The sequence below is a fragment of the Canariomyces notabilis genome (genome assembly GCF_033297395.1).
Source record: "Canariomyces notabilis strain CBS 508.74 unplaced genomic scaffold N656scaffold_1, whole genome shotgun sequence".
NCBI classification, from domain to species: Eukaryota; Fungi; Ascomycota; class Sordariomycetes; order Sordariales; family Chaetomiaceae; genus Canariomyces; species Canariomyces notabilis.
In genome coordinates, this window is record NW_027041823.1 from 2,077,302 (window position 1) to 2,090,381 (window position 13,080).

Consider the following 13,080-nt stretch of genomic DNA (forward strand, 5'->3'; position numbering starts at 1 on the left):
ACGGGGTGAGGTTCGGTAGAGCCAAAGGGTCTACAACAATTGACACAAGCAAGTGTTCACACAGTAGTATAGACCACTGCTTGCATTGCTTACTGAGGAAGCTATCGTGATGCCCGTAGGCTGTAGATCTCGTGAACTATATACAGCTTCCTCCTTCTGGTTATTCTTTGGACGCTTGTGCTCGCCGGCGACCATAGGCGTCCATAGTCGCTCGTGCTCGCTGGCGTCCATGGGCGACCATGGTCGCTCGCGCTCGCTGGCGTCCCCTGGCATCCATGCGTCTTTTGGCACTTGTTCCTGATTGGTACTCCGGTTTACTGCATAGCCCCACCAGTCCAAGTTGTATGGTTGGTTCGTGACAATAGTTCACGATCTCTACGGCCTACGGGCATCACGATAGCTTCCTCAGTAAGCAATGCAAGCAGATGTCTTTACTACTGTGTGAACACTTGCTTGTGCACTTATTGTAGACCCTTTGGCTCTACCGAACCTCACCCCGTCTAAGTCAACCTTCAGTCTGAGGAGTCCCTTTCAGTGGTAGGGGACCGAGATTCGTCACACGACGTCAATGCCTTTGCCCTATAGGCTTATCAAATATAGTCATTTTACTTCCTAATATATACCCCTGTTTACTACAACCATTATAAGCATACAAATCAGCTAATTCTATGTTATAGTAGTAGACGTAGTAGTAAGGTAGGTAGTATAGTTTTCAGAACCTGGATCAAAGAGCCATACAATAGTACCGCCCTAGGCCCTACAGGCCAGGTAAATATAGTCAATTAGCTTCCTAATACATATACCCATCTACACATAACTTTTTTACCATTCAATTGAGCCAGTTGTAGGTAGTTTTCGTCAACTGTAGCCAAAGAAATGGTAAAATTGCCTGTTGAGCTGACCTGCCCGTTGAGGTGTGGAGCACCACTTATCCTGAGGGGTGAGTTCCGAACTCGAAGAATAAGTGGGGCGTGGCCCGGGTACGCGCTTCATTGGCAGCCTGGCAGCACCACCAGATATGCGGTAGCTCTCGTCATGGTCCCGAAATGCCGCTATCGCTGCCGAACAGCAAACCTCAACTAGGGGATGCGTTGGCATGATGCACGCGAATCGATGTCCTGCACGGAACAAAATCAAGCTATGGCAGTCGTTTTCTCATCGAGAAGCCTACCTATCCAACTCAAAGCTGGCGCAAAAACGATCATGGATGAAGCCAGGCGGCCCCAGTTGACCATACTGACACCATGCTTTCACCGTTGGCCTTCTTGATCGGGCTGATCGAGGTATCATTGCTTAGTTGGCGGCGGCAATGCCAATTCAGTGATCCGGTGGTATGCAGGCTCCATCTAGCCAGCGCAACGGACTTTCCCAGGTTTCGCGCCGAGTCCTGCGCCAGGTTTGCATGGGCCATTGACGGGGAGCCAGGCAACTAAGGTTCTCGAGGTGCCAAACGGCGGTGAGACTCTCGCCCTAGTCTTCGCCCCTCGCATTTTTAGGCTCGGTGGGCTACCTGTCATGTCCCTCACTGCCCAGGCCCTCTGCCACGCCCGGCTTTCACATCCTCCCAGGAGGAGGTAGATTGTTGGGATGGTTAGATCTCTCGGACATCCAGGCCTTACGTCGCACAACAGTAGCTTGGGAGGTCTATGCCCTCCTTTTTATCAGATACCCTTCGTCTCGGCTCGGCCCAACGGCCAAGCACCCCAGTTTCTCATGACGCGACGCCTCTTACGGCCCAAGAAACTGCCAGAGAGATCCGCTGGAACCCGCTTTGTGGCTGGCCAGGGTTGCACTGCGACGTCTTGCGAGCCAATGATGGGCCGGGCAGGTACTGCCCGCTGCACTGTAACATCCTGCTCTGATGATGAATGCGCCAGGCAACGGGATGGGGGATCTTGACATTCCCGTCCCGGGCGGGCCCGAACGGGTGCAAGACCAATTAGTCTCGTGAGACCCCGCATGAGCACATCATCAAAAGCCTGGCCACACCAGACATTCGGTTAGAAAACCCAGTGAAGAGCGGCGCGCACATTCCATCGTGGGACCCCGACGTACCGCGGGGTGCCGTTGGTCCAACCACCCGCTGCGGCATGAAACGCAGGGCACCGCAATCCAACTGATCACAGGATCGCTCTCCCGTTTAGCCTGCCGGTGCCCTCATCTAACCGACAACAAGCCTCTTGCCTTTTTGCTCGCTTGCAGCCATCTGTGTGAGCCATTCGAAAGGCATCGCGGATACCTGATCGAAAATCCGGTTGGGATGTCGCACAAAAATCTTTTGCGCATGATGCGAGACACTGGCATTTCCAAATTGACCCGTGATTGAATTCGGCGTTGTTACCAGGTTACCAATTAATTACCGTATTAATCTGTATGATCCATACAATACAGGGCGTTCAATAATTACAGACTAGCCCAGGCCTGGCATCAACCCCCTGCCCTGACCCCGGGCGGTTTTTCCTGTGACTGTCTCCGACTGCGCGACTGCGGGCGGACCGAAGCGGGGTCGTGCATTGCCCATGGGATCGTCACTGCGATCGTTCGTGGCCGCGCCGTCAGTGCGCTAATTTGCTCGTCGGGAATTTCTCGCGGTTCCACATTGCTGGGTGGGACGCCATGATTTCTCGACAGGGTTAGCGTGGGTTAGAACCTGAACCTGAAGGAACGGAGCAGAGGCAATTGGATCCGGCTGATTATCTCAGTACACCATCTAACTCAACCCAAGGAGCGCGAACTGGCACTGCGAGAGCCAATGGTTCTAGTCTCAGCAACAGTCGCGCACTTCTGCTGCGCTTAGGTGTGGACACCATGTGGAGGCGCAAACTTGGAATGACCTGACCGTTTGCGAGCTGAGTATCCGTACTCCGTACATACATGTCCCCCATGTCCCAGGAGGATCTTACTCCAGTTTCTGTTTTTGCTTTCGCTTCATCTCGTACCCTAGTATTCGTAACTACGAGGTATTAATCCGCACCCCCTTATGTGTATGTAAACGTCAAGTTGGATTCACACAAAATCAGGTACCTACTAGTAGGAAGGTGTACATGTACATACAATACGGATACAGAACAGTGTACCTACGGTGCAGTACGTCCGTAAGCAAACCCTCGAAAGTAGAAATTCATCTCAGGCCGCAACGTCCCGCCTCCCGGCCCGTGTCCGTCGCGCTCAGACCGACGCTCGCGCGGCCGGTCCCTTTTTCGTCTCGAGCCGTCTGCCGTCCGCACAAAGGCAAAAAGGACACAGGTTGCCATGCCGGCACCAAGACTGGCTAAAATCGCAGGTAGGGAGGGGGCTTTGATCTGAGTTTTCGGCTGGGAACGCATCTTTGACCAATATGGCGGGCTATATGCACTATGTACGATGACATAGCGGACTGTGTGTGGGCCTGTTACTAAGTAACGCGCAAGTATTGGTATAACCAGTATCTTCAGTATGCACTTACTTTGCCATACTGAGAAATCGCTATACTCTAGTAGAATAGGATAGGATCTGGAAGTCGGTGACATTAGATCAAAGAGCTTGCCAACCATCTAAAGTTGGATTTCTCGAGGAGACATTTCGCTACTATGCCCGGACGTTTATGTTCTCCCCGAGGTCGTTGCGGGTCTTGTAGCTACGTTAAAAAGTTGTCGATGCCCCAAACCTGAGCTAAAAGTGACCGATATCTTTCCGCTGAGGAAACGAGATTGTAGGTATTTAAAGCTTCAAATGCTTGAATGTCCAAGGGAAGGAACGACAAGGCTAAAACTCTCCTGGCTAGGTAAGCATGCCAGCATGCGAAAATTGAGGAATTTATTTTTGTTTCTGTCCTTGGGCGCAGCACGATTGCTAACTGCTCTCCAGCAAGGAGGAAACACGAAGGTAGAACTGAGCTACATCTGCAGACCCTCGAATCTAAGGACCATCAACGCCTGCGCAGCTTACCACTCAATTATGGCTTCCGCGTCGGGGCATAACAAGGAATACTTCAAGTAAGTGGACGGGCCCGGGCTTTTGTGTTAGGAACCCATACCACGAACAGATAGGGAACACCTGGCGACAAAGTCAACTCGATGAGCTTTGAGAGATCCTAACAACTCAACCGCTTCCTCACTGTATTGAATAACTATCAGAGACTATCAGAGACCTAACTGACTGTGTTTTCAGTAAGGAGGCTGCTTCCTACGACAGCAAGCACGGGAAGACGCTGGACCAGATCATCGAGGAGATCCGAGCTAGGCTGGACTTCATCGGGGTCGACTGGGCTGATGAGGTTGATGATGGTGACGATAACCTCGACGGCAAAGATGCCGAATCAGGAGGCGTGTCGGGCCAGAAGAAAACCGTGAGGTTGTTGGATTACGCCTGCGGAACTGGGGTTGGTAAGTCGTTCTCTGCTCTGTCCAAATCTCGATGTTCCTCTCTGTTTTTCCTTTAAGGGGCTACGCGACTGCCTTAACCTGGTAGATCGAGGCCTCAGAGATGTCATCTCAAACACAGTCTTTTATTCCCTTCTGTCCCCTTACTTACCATTCTCACGTCGCTAACTGACGCACGACAACAGTCTCCAGGGTAAGAGGCGCCGCCACTGTCCTCTAGTCCTGGCCTGACCTGACCTCTCACTTCTCCCCTCTCACAGGCTCTCGCGCCTTACACGACGCAATGCGTTGGAATTGACCTGTCAGAGAACATGGTAGGGTCTCTTCTCAAGCACTGCCCTATCCGTTTGAGGAGAACGACTAACTCCATTTTCAGGTAGCCGCCTACAATACGCGGGCCGAAAATCAAGTGAGATCCTCCCGCAAATAAGCCATGGAAGGGCCATTCCTAAACAGCTAACCGTCAGGGCATTGCCCCTTCCGAAATGCGCGCATATCAAGGTAACCTCTGCAGCCCGGAGGATCCCACACCCTCTGCCTTTGCCTCGCCCGAGTTCTTCGACTTTGACGTGGCGGCCGTTGGACTCGGATTCCATCACTTTGATGACCCAGCGCTAGCGGCGCGGCGTTTGGCAGCGCGGCTCAAGACAGGAGGCGTGCTTGTGATTATAGATTTCCTGCCTCATGAAAAAATGGACGTAAGTACACTGACATCCGAGGGAGATTGGGTACCTCTCATAGTATTTGCGCTCCGGGAGCTGACCGCGGCGGCTGCTTACTATGGATTTACAGACTTCCCATGCCGCCACACCAACTGTGACGCACCATGGCTTCTCTGAAGAACAGATCAAGCGCATCTTTGAAGAGGCAGGGGTTGGAAAAGACTTTGCGCTCGAGGAGGCCGCCGTTGTGTTCTTCAGGCAAGCCGAAGGCCAGCCCTCCATTAAGAGAAGAATCTTCTTTGCCCGTGGCACTAAGGCATGATTGGACTCGAAGTGAGGGACGCCTGAATGTGAACTGGAATATAGGATACGATAATGACATGCGAAGGAGCTGAGATCAATGCAACACGAGCAACTATAGATATATATCGCAGATGTATATTCAAACCATAAATCATCAAATCATGATGCCCCTGCTTTCGCTGCTTCCATGGGTAGGTATTTTTGAGGCGCCAACTCGGTAGTATGAGGAAGAACAATACAGAGGCGAATTGTATTGTTTAGAAAGTTATGTCTAAAATCCTGTGCCTGACCTCTTCTACACTTCTGAGCATCGCCAATCAATAACCACTACATAGAGGAAGTGCAAAGGGTCTCAGAATGGCCATGGTCAACAGACATGATCAACAAGCCGGCAGTTGTTCCCACAGCCAAAAGATGTCATCACTTCATGGCTAGAGGGCCTATACACTAGCAAGATCCACCGTAAAGGCACCTCCCAAGAGGATGGCGGGCTCATCAATGTTATGGTGTTCATAGCTAGAAAGGACAGGGCAGTTTAGCAGAGGACATCCACGTCACGGACAATGCGCGCGTCTCACCTCAGCGTCCCAACACCGCCAGCCTCGAGCAGAAAGTTGGGGCCGTCACCTAGGGACTTGCCCACCCAGCGCTGGGCAAAGGCACGGAGGATGTGCCCGTGGGCCACAACCAGCACGTCTCCATTCCCTGCCTCTCCCTTGGGCTTGCCCATGACGGGGGCGTGCCACTTGTCTCGGATCTCCTTGATGAGTCGGTCAAGGCGCTCCGTGATGTCGGCCGGGTTCCTATAAGCGGTGGTCAATACTGTACCGTACAATGTATGCTCGAGGCGCAGGCAGGAAGCCGCCACAGGAGGAGCGAGGCTCTGAGAGGGAGGGGGACTTACTCCCCTCCTGGACAGCCATCTCGCCAGATGTCCCAGTCGGGATCTAGTCCTTGCTGCTTCCGAAGTTCCCTGATCTGGGGCGTGGTGATGCCCTCGTAGTCGCCATAGTCCCACTCGCGGACATCCTGGGTGACCTCAACCCTGGCCGTGCATGGCAGGCCTGTGCAGGCAGGCTCGCCTTGGGCTTTCCAGGGCAGCTGATCCTGACAGGCCAGGTTGAGCAGTTCTAGAGTCCGCTGTGCTCTGCGTCTCGGGGATACGTAGCTGTGACTTTGTTCAGTGGCGAGCTCTGGCGCCGGTCTAGGACAGAGGAGGGGGTAGAACTAGTGATCGTAGGAATGGCCGAAGGATCCAAACGGTCAATCCATGCATCCGGGATTGGTGTACACACCGATAGAACGGCGCATCACATGGACATCGGATCCGAGCTATCCATATTGGAACCAAGCGGAAGGTGCGGCCACCAACATCCATGTCCACCATGAAACGTGGGATCGTTCCTTTCTTGGGAGAGCAAGATGTGACTTACATATGGGCCAGTTTGCTGGGAACGATTAAGCGGTCGTTACCGACCAATGCCTTGCCCGTTGCCACCACTCGCTTCTCACCGGTGGCCGTCAGGGGAATATCGGTGGCACCAGTGTGGCGGCCGTTGAGTGACCACTCGGTCTCGCCGTGGCGGACAATAAAGACTCGTGGCGTCGACATGCTAGGAGACGATTACTCAGGTCGATACGCGGTTGAAAGGTTTTTGATGGAGAAGAGCGGACCGAATACTAATAAGAAGGGACGTGAGGATGAGTAGCTGATATTTCCAAACGGCTAGCTCTCCTCGATGCGTAATAGACTGTGAAAGCCCGGCTCTTCTCTCATGCAGTCTTTCCCCCCTCATGTGGGTTTGTTGCAGTGACAGAACTTGGAAGTGGATGACGGTTGCAATCGCTGGATAAGCGAATCGTTAGCATACGAGGGTGCTTGTACTTGCACATAAAGTAGAGCATGAATCATACCAGTCCTGTAAAGATGCAAGCTGAGGCAAGGAAGGGATGTCCTGTACTTGCAGCGAACCTTGAAGCGAATAAAGGGAACGTGAAGCTGTGAACTATCTCATCAGACAATGTTCCGGATGTTGTCTTGCCGTGTGGGCATTGAGAGATCCCCTGTAGCTAAGATACGGAGTACCGATGAAATAACCACTGCAACATGCAAGGGGATTACTCAGACCGCGGGAGTGAGGTGCTTGCTGCCTGAGTGAAAGTTACAGTGACAACCTGAACAGTCTGCCCGGCTCCAAGGCATGGGAACTACGGTATCCCTAACCCGGAGCATTTGTGGGTCTGCGGTCGTGCCTAGCCAACGAATTTCGAGCTAATGCCGTACCCCTGTCCTCCCGGTGCCGTTACGTCAAGCTCCGCAGGTGTTCAACCGACATCGACTTTTCTTCATGCGGTTGTTGCGACATAACAGTGGACGAAGGCGACGGGAAAACAACTACACCCAGGTTGAGCGAGGAAATGTGAAGCCAAACGAGTTTGCACACCAGTCGGGGTAGGACAACAATAATAAGCGGCGCAATCTCAACTTTGCCTACCGACTGGCCTCATTTGAGTCCAGCTGTCGCGCATTGTTGCCGCTTAAAGTGCCAGCGTTCGGAAGACGGAAGACTACGACATTAACGGATAGCGAAGGCCGCGACGGCATATTACTGTGCCGATATCTCGCTACCAGGGTTAGGACTAGAAACTGCTGAGCAGCGGCCCGCTTGGGACACGCTACGCTCTCACCGTCGTCATGCCTTCAACCGCGATGCAAGCAGCAACAAAAACTGCCACAACCTTCTGCATCTTGAACTCTAGAGCAGCTGTCAGAGCCACCAGATATGCATCCACCAAGCGAACAGCAAAGCCCCCAACCACACCGGCAACACAACCCACCCCTAGAACAGCAACAGCAAGACCCCCCACAACACCGGCTGAGCAGCCCGCGAGCAACCCCTTACCCAAGCGCGACCCGCCTCCGAAATGGAAACGCATTCTCTGGACAGTGTGCTTCGCGGCCGTGACCATTACAGGGACCATCTACGGAGCGGGACTCAAGACACAACAGCAGTGGAAGGCTGTACGTTTCCATATCTTCTGTCTTCGTTCTCTTCCATTTGTATTCCATCTTCTCCGGCCTGACATGCCTGCTTCGTCGTGGGATTGTCACTCACTCAAGCCACTCAATCACTCGCTAACAAATCCCCCCTGCCCCTAACATCAACAGGAAAAGCAAAGGATCCAGGAGGCCAGCATAGACGAGAAGGTTTCTATCCTTGAGCAGCGCAAGGCGGATTTGCTGAGGCAAAAGGGCGAGATCGAAGCCAAGTTAGCTATGCTGCGAGCGAGGATGGAGGCCACCGCTGCTGCCGCTGCCGCTGCTGGTGGAGGTGGTGATGATGATGGTCACAGTGCTGGTGAAGGGAAGCAGCCTAGTGGGACAGTTAATAGTAGAGAGAAGAGGTGACAGGGCTGCAGTTGAAGTGACGGTTGGTGGCGGTGGTTGAGTGAAAATAGAGCCTGTGAGCGAAGCCACAAGGCGAGCGAGAAACTCCAAGATTAGCATCCTCTCCGCGGCACCAGGAGGAAAAGGGACAAATGGCTCCGTCAGCATGTGCATCCAACGACTAATCCACATCCACATATCCAAATGAACGCCAATGCAGGTGGTTTGTGCCAGACATGTCGCACCACGAGATACCAGGGTTCGGAACCAACAAATCCTTCTTATCTGTCGTGCTTGTCTAACATAACGCAGATGCCTTGACCGATCTAGCGATGCCCGTGATTTTGTTGTCCGTACCCTTCCATGTCTCCGACAATTCCAATGCGCCGGTGATAGCAAACGACAATGCTGCGCCTCTAAGCCGTATCGGCACCCCGACTCCCTTACTGGTCAAGACCCTCAGCAGTCGGAAGAGGGATAGCCTTGTACAAGAGGATGAGGGCAGAGTGTGACTCGCCGCCTCCCGCTAACCCGTCAATCTTGTCCGATGTCACCTCGGAAACCTTATCGTCGTTGAACCACCACCACTTTCCGTCCTCCTCACCGACCTTGCCCGTCACGGGGTCTTTCGGAGCGGTCTTCTTAACATATGCCGTGTAATGCCCGCTGTCAGCGCTGGCGCCCTGGTGGGTAATGACGGCCCGGAGCTCGTAGATACCCGATTGGTTAGCGCCGTCATCTTTGCGGAGCTCGGGATCGATCAGCGCGTTGAGCTCCTTCTTGGCAGCGATGAGCGCAGCATCCTTCTCCGCCTCAAACTCCGCATCGGTTTTGTACGCCTCGGTCATCTCAACATCGCCGTTGGCTGATCCTGCCGGCTTCTTGTCGTCCTTTTTACTGGTTTCCTTCTTCTCTCCTTGCGCCTCGCCATCCAGCATGGGGTTCTTCTTCCGCCGCTTCCGGGCCCGCTCGATATCCTCCTCATCCTTGCGCACCTCCCGCACCTTGTCCCTGACCGGAACGAGCGCCTTCTTCAACTCGTCCGTGCAGAACTCAACGGCATCCAGTTCTTGCGGGAACGTAACCTTGCGCATAATCTTGGCCTTCTTCTGAACATCGCGCTTCCAAAAAAAGCGCACAAAGTGCACCGTGAGATACTTTGGTAGCCGGGAGATCCTGGAGGTTTTGGTGTATGTCACGTCTCTCCCCAGGACCTCGGATTTCTTCTCGATCTTTTCGGTTAGACCTTCGATAAGGCCATCCCTCAGGTGGGCAGTCTGATTGCCAATGTGGCAGTTGAGCTTGAGAAATGGCTCGGTGGTTGTGATAGGCTGCTCGCCACCCTCACGCGCCGCGGGATCGTCACACTCAAGCGTGCTAGAGAACTCGCCAGACATGTACTTGTCGACAAACGAAGTTGCCTTGGCGGCCTCGCCCTCGCTCGCATCACTCCACTTCAGCTTCTGTCTCAACTGGGAGACAATCTGAGACCATGCCTCTTCGGCGTCTTGCTGGGCAAAGCCCGGGCCTTTCTTGGAACGCTCGGCGAATTGAGGGAATGTCGTCCGAAGAGCGTTCAGAAAAGTGAAAGGGGGCATGCCACCCTGCGTCTCTGACATGTCTTTGAAAAGATCCTTCAACTGGTTGGTGAGATCCAGTTGCGGAATCTCCGACATGGATGTGTGTTGGTGCTTCGCAAGCGCATCCTGAAGCTCTGGAATGGAGCGTAGCGCCTGGAGAGTCGAGTTGAGATAGCAAGTGTTGCCGAGGTTTACCAGGCCTGCGGGTGTGGCGCCGGCTTGCTGGGCTGCCTCGGCTTCGGTCATGTCCTCGACAAACTTGATCTTTTCTGTCGGCCGCACAATCGCGCCACCGCCTTCCCCAGGAGTTCCCATCATCATGATGACCTGGCCGGGTTTTAGGCCCAGTTTGCTCATGTCAGTGTCATCCTTGAGTTGGCCGCCCTTGACAAGGATCTTCTGTCGGTCCGGCTCAACACCCGTAAGGCTGTAAAGCTGGTACTTGAGAACCTCGCCGGTAGAAGTAGTGTCGACTTCGACATCGTACTTCTTGCCTTGATGCTTGATGACCACTAATCGCCAATCGGGTCAGTTAGAGACCGCGAAAACAGAAACGGAGGGGTAGAAGAGGGTAGGTGGGTGGGCATGTACCGTTAACTGTTGCCATCTTGAACTTGGGATCTCTGTAGCGATCGTCGATAGCAAAGGAACAGGAAACGAAAGAAAAACCAGCGGCACCCGAAAATTATCACAGTGTTTTATCTGGTGGCGTGCTTCCCCAAGGCAACCAAGCTCGTCGTCAGTCTGGGAATTCCACTGTGAAACGGAACAGAAGACGCGGGGTTGCAGCACTAATAAAGGCGGTAGAGCCCAACCCACGTCCCTGCTCATCATTCTCTTGGCGTGCTTAGCGGGATTACATAATGCGGCGTATACCAGATGGCGCCTTGTGCCCCGCCTCTTTCCGTGCTGATGGGCTGGGTGCCAAGGATACCACAACTACCTCCGTACACGACATATCCAAGGCGAGAACGACGACAGCAGTGCAGTGCTAGCCACCACATCACGTCAAGGGCACAGTTTCAGCATCAGCACTATGGTAAGGCTCGAAGCTCCTGCAACTATCAAAATCTTGATCTTAACACTGGTGTTCGCTGTTAGTCGCAATCGCTCCGCCCATATCTCCAGGCCGTCCGGAGCAGTCTGACGGCTGCCCTCTGTCTCTCCAACTTCGCATCCCAGACGGCAGAGCGGCACAATGTCCCCGAGGTTGAGGCGCGCACATCTCCCGAGGTGCTCTTGACACCGTTGACAATCGCCCGCAACGAGAACGAGCGCGTGCTCATCGAGCCAAGCATAAACAGCATACGCATTAGTATCAAGATCAAGCAGGCCGACGAGATTGAGCATATCTTGGTGCACAAGTTTACCCGCTTCTTAACACAGCGTGCAGAGTCCTTCTTTATTCTGCGGAGAAAGCCTATCAAGGTCTGAACGCTTGCGCAACCTTGCTATTCTCCGTGTCCAAGCTGACACGCCTCCTGGCAGGGCTACGATATCTCGTTCCTGATCACCAACTTCCACACCGAGGAGATGCTGAAGCACAAGCTGGTAGACTTTATTATCCAATTTATGGAGGAGGTGGATAAGGAAATTTCAGAAATGAAGCTATTCGTATGGCGTTTCCTGCCCTCTGAGTGGCCAACAGTCGGGGCTAACTTCCCTGCCAGTTGAATGCGCGGGCTCGCTTTGTGGCTGAGTCGTTCTTGACACCGGTAAGATTATGTCCTCGATATTCAGCCTACCGCATATCTCGGTCTGACTCGCCCCTAGTTCGACTAAGCCAAGCAGGCTATTCAGGTAGACAAGGCAACCATATATGCATTTAAACATCAGGCAAGGGCAGCTCGCTTTATGAATCTGCAGAGTTACCCGAGTCCCAGGAACTCCTCCTGGTGTTCCTTTCCGAAACTAGATGAGCAAGGACAGAATGAATCCCGGGCTGTCGGCCAGCACAACCGCGCAGAGAGCCCCTGAAGGGAATGCTGTCAACGCATCTCCAGAATCGAAAGCCCCATTTTTCCGAACTCAGTCTTGCGATCTGTCCAAGTGATATCCGTACAGTCAAAGGGCTTTGTTTCTGCCAGGCGCCTACCTGACAAGCCTGCAGGGATCATGGACTTGCAACAACCCTTGAGGCCCCTGATTACGGCTGTCGTACGCCTGACTAGAGCCTACCAGATGTTGAGCAAACACGCCGTGTCAAAGTGAACTCCAAATCGACTACTGTTCTCCCTCACTAAGTTAGATCTACGACATGACGCCACGAACACAGCGGCTCAGGGTGCCATGGAACGCTATGCTGATTCACCAGGGGAAACCGCACTTCCTCGGTCATCAACATAATCCAAGATACACGGATCTACTGTTCACCTTTTCAGAGCAGGTGCACCCATCCGTGAGCAGAGGCCCAAGTGCAATATTTGGTAGCGTCATTTGACGAAGCCTCTGGCGGATATGTGCCCGTGCTTTAGTTGCATGGTATTCGAGCTTCTTGCTATGTCCAGACCGTAAAGCGAGACATTCATGTCTCGACCAACGTAGACCTCAACCACTGCCGTCCGGCGTCCGTCCATAGCTCTAGCCATGCCACCGCCCTAGCTCTCCCAATGCATTTTTTCAACAGCAAGCTGAAAACTGGCCTTATAGAAGCTGTATTATCCATGATCCACGTCACTTACTTGGGTAGGCTGAGACCAGTGATACTGGATTTGGCTGACACTTCCAAGCGAGGGCAGCGAAGGGGAGGACCGACAAGGTTGCCAGACTCGCCGCATGGGAAGTCC

At 53.3% G+C, this 13,080-nt stretch overlaps 5 protein-coding genes across 5 annotated transcripts; 3 read left to right on the plus strand and 2 right to left on the minus strand.

Moving 5' to 3' along the window:
* The first annotated feature begins 3,579 nt into the window (after window positions 1-3,579).
* Window positions 3,580-5,543, plus strand: N656DRAFT_773822 (S-adenosyl-L-methionine-dependent methyltransferase). Its single transcript, XM_064814139.1, has 8 exons — window positions 3,580-3,763; window positions 3,847-3,974; window positions 4,150-4,364; window positions 4,547-4,554; window positions 4,622-4,675; window positions 4,738-4,770; window positions 4,829-5,059; window positions 5,154-5,543. Exons 2-8 carry the CDS (start codon window positions 3,937-3,939, stop codon window positions 5,343-5,345), a joined length of 771 nt encoding a protein of 256 aa, XP_064675214.1. The 5' UTR covers window positions 3,580-3,763; window positions 3,847-3,936; the 3' UTR covers window positions 5,346-5,543.
* On the minus strand, window positions 5,484-7,522 carry N656DRAFT_52927 (phosphoglycerate mutase-like protein). Its single transcript, XM_064809969.1, has 6 exons — window positions 7,241-7,522; window positions 7,001-7,172; window positions 6,760-6,939; window positions 6,231-6,494; window positions 5,905-6,129; window positions 5,484-5,842 (listed from the first exon to the last, which is right to left on the minus strand). The coding sequence occupies exons 2-6, from the start codon at window positions 7,120-7,122 to the stop codon at window positions 5,767-5,769; spliced, it is 867 nt and encodes a 288-aa protein (XP_064675215.1). The 5' UTR covers window positions 7,123-7,172; window positions 7,241-7,522; the 3' UTR covers window positions 5,484-5,766.
* A 124-nt stretch (window positions 7,523-7,646) lies between these two features.
* N656DRAFT_841276 (uncharacterized protein) lies at window positions 7,647-8,735 on the plus strand (the record flags this gene model as incomplete). Its single annotated transcript, XM_064818983.1, has 2 exons — window positions 7,647-8,348; window positions 8,496-8,735. Exons 1-2 carry the CDS (start codon window positions 8,022-8,024, stop codon window positions 8,733-8,735), a joined length of 567 nt encoding a protein of 188 aa, XP_064675216.1. The 5' UTR covers window positions 7,647-8,021.
* A 422-nt stretch (window positions 8,736-9,157) lies between these two features.
* On the minus strand, window positions 9,158-10,901 carry N656DRAFT_786337 (cysteine proteinase; the record flags this gene model as incomplete). Its single annotated transcript, XM_064816511.1, has 2 exons — window positions 9,158-10,806; window positions 10,886-10,901. 2 exons carry the CDS (start codon window positions 10,899-10,901, stop codon window positions 9,158-9,160), a joined length of 1,665 nt encoding a protein of 554 aa, XP_064675217.1.
* A 368-nt stretch (window positions 10,902-11,269) lies between these two features.
* Window positions 11,270-12,138, plus strand: N656DRAFT_722463 (ARP2/3 complex 20 kDa subunit). The gene is made up of 4 exons (XM_064812501.1): window positions 11,270-11,333; window positions 11,396-11,722; window positions 11,783-11,908; window positions 11,965-12,138. The coding sequence occupies exons 1-4, from the start codon at window positions 11,331-11,333 to the stop codon at window positions 12,121-12,123; spliced, it is 615 nt and encodes a 204-aa protein (XP_064675218.1). The 5' UTR covers window positions 11,270-11,330; the 3' UTR covers window positions 12,124-12,138.
* Window positions 12,139-13,080: the final 942 nt, after the last annotated feature.

Excerpts from the sequence above, each read along its gene's own strand:
- N656DRAFT_722463 (XM_064812501.1), top strand. Across the intron at positions 11,723-11,782 it reads TGCGGAGAAAGCCTATCAAG|GGCTACGATATCTCGTTCCT; the intron begins GTCTGAACGCTT and ends GCCTCCTGGCAG. Across the intron at positions 11,909-11,964 it reads TTTCAGAAATGAAGCTATTC|TTGAATGCGCGGGCTCGCTT; the intron begins GTATGGCGTTTC and ends CTTCCCTGCCAG.
- N656DRAFT_52927 (XM_064809969.1), bottom strand. The coding sequence starts at position 7,122 with ATGAGGGGGGAAAGACTGCATGAGAGAAGAGCCGGGCTTTCACAGTCT. Across the intron at positions 6,495-6,759 it reads CCCAGCAAACTGGCCCATAT|CTACGTATCCCCGAGACGCA; the intron begins GTAAGTCACATC and ends ACAAAGTCACAG. Across the intron at positions 5,843-5,904 it reads GGCGGTGTTGGGACGCTGAG|CTATGAACACCATAACATTG; the intron begins GTGAGACGCGCG and ends TGTCCTTTCTAG.
- N656DRAFT_773822 (XM_064814139.1), top strand. The coding sequence starts at position 3,937 with ATGGCTTCCGCGTCGGGGCATAACAAGGAATACTTCAA. Across the intron at positions 3,975-4,149 it reads CATAACAAGGAATACTTCAA|TAAGGAGGCTGCTTCCTACG; the intron begins GTAAGTGGACGG and ends CTGTGTTTTCAG. Across the intron at positions 4,771-4,828 it reads ATACGCGGGCCGAAAATCAA|GGCATTGCCCCTTCCGAAAT; the intron begins GTGAGATCCTCC and ends GCTAACCGTCAG.